Source organism: Dermacentor albipictus, chromosome 4 (genome assembly GCF_038994185.2).
Source record: "Dermacentor albipictus isolate Rhodes 1998 colony chromosome 4, USDA_Dalb.pri_finalv2, whole genome shotgun sequence".
Lineage (NCBI taxonomy): Eukaryota > Metazoa > Arthropoda > Arachnida > Ixodida > Ixodidae > Dermacentor > Dermacentor albipictus.
Genome location: NC_091824.1, coordinates 96,007,315 through 96,013,314, shown reverse-complemented (window position 1 = coordinate 96,013,314; position 6,000 = coordinate 96,007,315). Strand labels below are relative to the sequence as shown.

At 43.4% G+C, this 6,000-nt stretch overlaps 1 protein-coding gene across 1 annotated transcript in view; it reads right to left on the bottom strand.

Annotated features, from left to right (window-relative positions):
- Positions 1 to 380: 380 nt before the first annotated feature.
- The window catches only part of LOC135911414 (uncharacterized), a 34,847-nt gene continuing 29,227 nt past the window's right edge, over positions 381 to 6,000 (bottom strand). Inside the window, exon 5 of the mRNA XM_070537273.1 lies at positions 381 to 1,924. Within this exon, the coding sequence (XP_070393374.1) occupies positions 1,827 to 1,924 (98 nt within the window). The 3' untranslated portion in view covers positions 381 to 1,826. The remainder of the gene's footprint in view (positions 1,925 to 6,000) is intronic.

The window sequence follows — 6,000 nt, the reverse complement described above, 5'->3', positions numbered from 1 at the left end:
TTTGACTCCAGACCGGGGTGGCCCCATTTCAATGGGAAATAAATACAAATGGGCTTTAGCGCCGTGCTTTGCATGCATGTTAAAGAATCCCACGGGGTCCAATTTATTTCGAAGACTCCCCCCTCCTACTGCGCATCTGAAGTTCTCGGAATAACTTAAGGACCTTTAAACTTCATGATTTAGAAATCCATTCATTAAGTACCACGCTTGCATTTAGCATGGCTACATGACCATGTTAACTGCGTGTAGTGCAGAAGCCGGTTGTCGACACTTTGACTCAGTGGCCGGTGTAACACTAACATGACTCTTCGCCTAAAATACATTGTAGCACAGAGGACAAGGAAGTTACTACTTACACACAGTGGCAGGACAGGGTAGAGTCAAATTTCAATAGAGCTTTTATTTGAAGTGCGAAGGAATAAGTGAAGGTTGCTGTTAATTTCATCGTTGAAACATTCATTGGAAATAAACGCTTTATTTAGAGGACAGCAGAATTTTAGCATTGCCTGTTAATGCTATTTACACAAGCAAACACTCCGTGAACAGCACAATACAAGTTCTGAATGAATGAACCAAAGACACCTTAACTGCGCGCCTCATTTCTTCTGAAGCGTTGAATTTTTTTACGCCCTATTTCATAGATGTAAGTGTAGGTGAAGCTAAGCTCGAACAAGCGGCAAACCAACAACGAGCTTTGTACCGTTTGTAAACTGTACACGCAGTTAGAGGTACTGCAGCCAAGTGGCTGGAAATTAAATCTTGACCTTCATTTTTCTTGTTGTATTACGGAGAAAAGGACGTCCAGAGAAAGACATCGCACAAGTAACCCGGTTCAGAATCATTTAGCACGGCTTCTAAAATGCGTTATACGCTTGCAGTCGGTGCTACTTCTTCGTCGAGCCTTTCAATGCAGTCTCCCTGGTACGTGCTTAGTCTTTACGTTGTATAATAAGACTTTTCAGTTAATGACCATTCAGTATGTTCACTTCGCAAGCGACTGAAAGTGAGTCTCTAGCAATAGTGTAAGAAGCTAAACGAGTCCACCTTGTTGTCGACGAAAAGTATCCACCGTGAGCAGAGAATTCATTCTCCAGCACTCACAAAATTCTTCTGTATCAATACCTTATTCCCTTCAAATCATCTATAGTCTTTTGATTTCAAAAGTAACACAATGTTAATGTAGTGACTAGAACAACCTCGTCGTCACAGATCAAAGCAAAAAAAAATGCAGATAGCGCTCTTTTTTTTTCCTTTTAGGTCAAGGGAGGTGAAAAAAAAAACGCGCGACGTTAGATGGCAGACCTGAAAAATGCCATCATGGGCGAGCTCAGAGAGGTTGAGAGAAAGGCAGCCTGAAATAAAGAAGCATGGGCAAGGCAAAACAAGACCAAACAGTTTTCGACAGTGAGCGCGCCTTTCGGGCGACTCGTACTGTCAATAGAATAACGGCGGCACAGAGTTCTTCTCGCATTGTTCGGCCTTCCTCGTCCGCATCCTCATCCTTCTTTTCTTTTTTCTTCGATGCTCCAGCTTTCCCAGCGAAACCAATTCCTGTGTGACTCGCGCGATCGAAAAGTCTCGCACCTTCCGGGTCGGCAGGAAACAGCTTTGCTTCTCGCTGGGCGTGATCGCACTCAACTCTGTGTCACGTGACGCGCTCGCACTTGCGCTGCTCGGCTGCTGGGCCAGTCCGCGCACTTCACGCTGCTTAGTCTTTCGTTCAACTCGTCTTGGAAATACGCGCGAGCCGGTGGCTGGTCTGCCAGCTTGCCTGCCGCAACAGCTGAGGCCACTCGACGCGGTGGTGTTAGAGCGGGCTTTTCACTTCACGTGGCGCGCCACCGAAGCAGCGACGTGAGACATGCGACGGTGACTACGAGGGTCCAGGCGAGGCCGGATGTCCTCAGTTGACTAGGAGAGCCGGCTGCATAAAGACAAAAAATAAAGGAACTTTGAGAAAGACTCATTGTGGGAGAGATAGTTGAGTTCGACAAAAATAGTGGGAGTTGTTTGCTGCTGCTACTGCATGCACAATTAGGTAGAACTGCGAACGGTGTTTAAATGAAGTGCATCGTCCCGTTGCGTTCCGCTCGAAGAGACAAAAGACGGCGGTGTCAAAGAGCGGAACCAACAGACGCGATTGATAACGCTGTCAAAACTTTATGTACATCCGTTGCCACGCCTCAACAGAAACATCCGATTGGGAGACTAGGTGGTGGTAACAACTTTATTGGCATTCTGCTCAGTTATGTTCTGGCAGGCCCGAGTCCTAGGATGGCCCCTCACGAGGAGCGACCCTTTCTGCCCAGGCAACGAGGGCTTTTTGTACTTTTGCATCCGGCGTTCTGAGCAGCTCTTCCCACGTCTGTTGTGAGGGAGTAGAACCATTCAAAAACACGTGCAAAATTTGATCAGGCTGACCCGAACCCTTATTCAGTCTCACAACTTGTGCATGCCGTATATTTCTAGCATCAAAAAGTAAATTTCTTAAGCATTTTCTTAACATGAGTCCCCCTATATTTCCATGTTCATGGAGCGCCTATAAAAACGCCGATTCGCTCTTTCAAATAGTGATGTGTAGTCACTAATGTCTCTATCTATGTGAACGTGGATGCGAGGCCTATCTGTAAAAAGCCTAGGTGCGAAATATTGACCGATATTGGTATGCTGCAACTAAGGAATACTACCAATCTTTCATGGTCAGAACTACCCTTTTGAATTGAACCCCGAGTCAAGTCGTAATTTACTTGCTGTGTGCGCCTGACATTGATAGATTGCTTCCGGCACAACGCTACAACTAAAAATAGTCTGTCTAAATAAGCATAAAAGCAGGCAATAAAAAGGTTGTTTAAATAGGAGCTGAAGGTTTTCTGTTGGCAAAAGTCAGAGGTCTCCACACTATGACCAGCTGGCCGGGCCTCCAGACCGACCCTCGGACATTGGCTGTCCATCCGATAAAGGCCCGCAGACAGGCATGCCGTTATTCCATGCGAAGGCCTCCTGCACATCCCCTTTAGTGTGGGGCTTCTTGAAATAAATTTGCTATATTGCGTTTCGTCTCCGTAGCCGGCTTCCCTGTAGTTACAAGGTGACGCCATGACGCCACCTCATCCGAGGCAGCACCGGAAAATCAGGGGCCCCATGTGACCATTCCACAAGGAGCGCGTTGTACTACTAATGGTATGTCCCAACCACCAAACCAGGATACGCACCTAAGCTTTTTCGACTTCTCAGGCATGCTGGGAGTGCTATCACTAACTTTTTGCTCGCGAAACTACATATAGTGTCAAGATCGTTTCTCCAGTCCACAGCATGCTGGGGACTTGATGCCAAAAAAGAATGGAACATGTTTAAATCATCAGAAGAGATAGTGTTTGCGTACAACTTGTAGTGGGATAAACTAAGCTTCATCACAATTGATAGAACAAGAAACATGTGTAGAGTTTAGCAAAGACGCGTAGGCAAATAGCAAAACTAGCTGAATTGGCGGGTTTTCAAATCTAAACGTAGTCACCTTATAGTGGTGACGACTACTCCGTTTCGCGTAGCGCAAACAACATTATAAAGATGTATGTAAGAAAATGAAAAAATAAAAACATGCCGTAGGGTCAGAAATGCACCGCACACAGTCCTATACACCCATGAACATATCAATATAACGGGCAAGTGCAAATTGTACCCCACTGAGTTTGTAAACAAAGTCACAAACACACGCAAACAGCCTTGTTGATGATGGTGATGTACATATAGATAGATGAGGAATTACAAAGAGTTAAAATAATGCATGCACAGAGAGGGAGAGAGAGAGGAGACAAATTACACAGACAATTAAAGAGTTCCTTTAGCCGAAGGATCACCCCGAGCCATTACTATCCAGTCAAGGGTATATCTGGAAGCTAGCCTTTTGCGTCGACTTAACAGACCACATGAATAAACTCAGTGTAAATCTGTGAGAAAATGCACACCTCATTCGTGACCTGTAGACAGATACAAAAGGCTCCAGAGCAAAACGGCGTTTTTTTTTTTTCTAGAAGCTGGGGAAAAACTGAAAATGGGAGCATTTCCGTTGCTGCTGAATTCTTGGGCTGGAGACTAATAGGGCATTTTCTTACCCTCTTTGTGACAGGAATCCTCGGTGATCTGCACACATATTTTTGTAAGAGCACTAGAGATATTACAAAGTCCATTAGGCTGCGAGGTGGACGTACGACCACGTTCTTTTATTTTTCAATTACAATTGAACTACAGTCAAGCAACATTTTGAAGCACTATTACAAGGAAGAAAATCTAAACAATTTCTAGAAACTACGAGGCAGTGAACTGTTTTCAGACTTCACATGCATAATTTGCCCTTGTGTATGTGTCAACTTTCGACACTACCTACTTTGTAAGCAAACTTTATCCATAATGAAAAATGGGAAGTAAAGATACGAGGCTAATTTTTCTGACGAACACCTGAGTTCATTGCTCATTACTGACCCATCAAATTCGCCGCCGCATTTCATTGATATAATCGGGTCCAACTATGAGGTCGACCACTCGCATAAGCTTCCATCCTAAGTCATGGCAACGGAACGCAATTTTCATGCTTTCATATATAGTAGAAGACGCTTAGTGCACTGTACTGTATTTCGCTGTCACATGATTTCCCATTTCTACGCATGGTATTACTGCAAGTACCTAAATATACTGACGTCAATGTATGAATATCTTCTCTCACGAATTTTGTCAGTTGCCATTCTACATGAAATTTATTTTTTGGTGTGATTATCACATTTCTTATATTGTCGTTCAGCTTCATCTGTTTAACAGGTTGCAATCTGTATGCGTTTCAATTGCTGGCATTCTGATAGTACAGCGCCTATCTTATTGTGCGCTGTAATCGGGGGTCCCCATCATTTTTAGTGAAAAATTTGAAGTCTTCTTAATTGTGTTAAATTTTCTTTTCGACGTCATGCATATTTTGCGTCGTGTATAGCTAGGGTAGAGCAAAAAAAAAAACATAAAATATGAAGGGCCACTTAGGGAGAACTAGCTTAGTGTGCTTCCCGTACCACGTGTTTAATTGCTTCGTGACTTGTTTCTCTGCTGTCACCCGTTGTCACTGCCGTTTATGTGCCACTTCGATCCATCCCCTGTTCTCTCTAAATATTATGAGGTTTCTAACTGGTTTATTATAACTGTATAATGGATGTGTTTGGTGCCACGTCTATACAACGTGCTCATAATGTTCTGACATAAATAACTTTAAACCACTTGCCTCAGATTGTCTTTTTTTTTTTACCACGTTTGAGAACATGAAATAAAAGCCTTTCCTTTTAGGGGTTGACAAATTGGTCGATGTGCTTTCTAGCAATGTATTAGTGCCTTTGTCGCGGTTAAATTTTCTGGTAAAGCGCGAGAGAAACTTTATTTAGCGTGCCGTCTGAAAATGCTTGTGCGCGCCTGAACATATCTTTTGAAAGAACTCGTCTTTTCAGGGAATGAGCTGGGTATTTGAGACTACAATAATTACTGCTCACAACTACCTTATCGCAATATATCACAATAAAGGCTCCATGGCACCAGTCACGGGCAATAGAAAGGGTGAAAAAATTGGGCACATAACATTGTTAAGTCTCGTTTTAAATAAATAGACCTATACACTAAATTACACCAGTCGTTTATTCTGGAAACTCTTAACACCCAAACATTGTTAAGGACAATGTAGCGCAATACACAGCATAGTATGGCGTTACGAAACGGCACGAGCTATCTCTGTCGTTATGTATTTCGCTATTTTCTTCTTGAAAATGGTACACCAAATGGTTAACGCTTCTACACTACTGAAATGTATACACATTGCACCCAAGTTTCCATGAATTCGTTGAAATACCTGAGTTGCGGTACACACCAGCAAAACAAAAGACCCTTTGTGGGAAAAAAATGCTGACGTTTCCCAGACCACCTCAATGCATAGACATGGTGGAGACTTGGTGGAGATAAAATGGCTGCGAACAA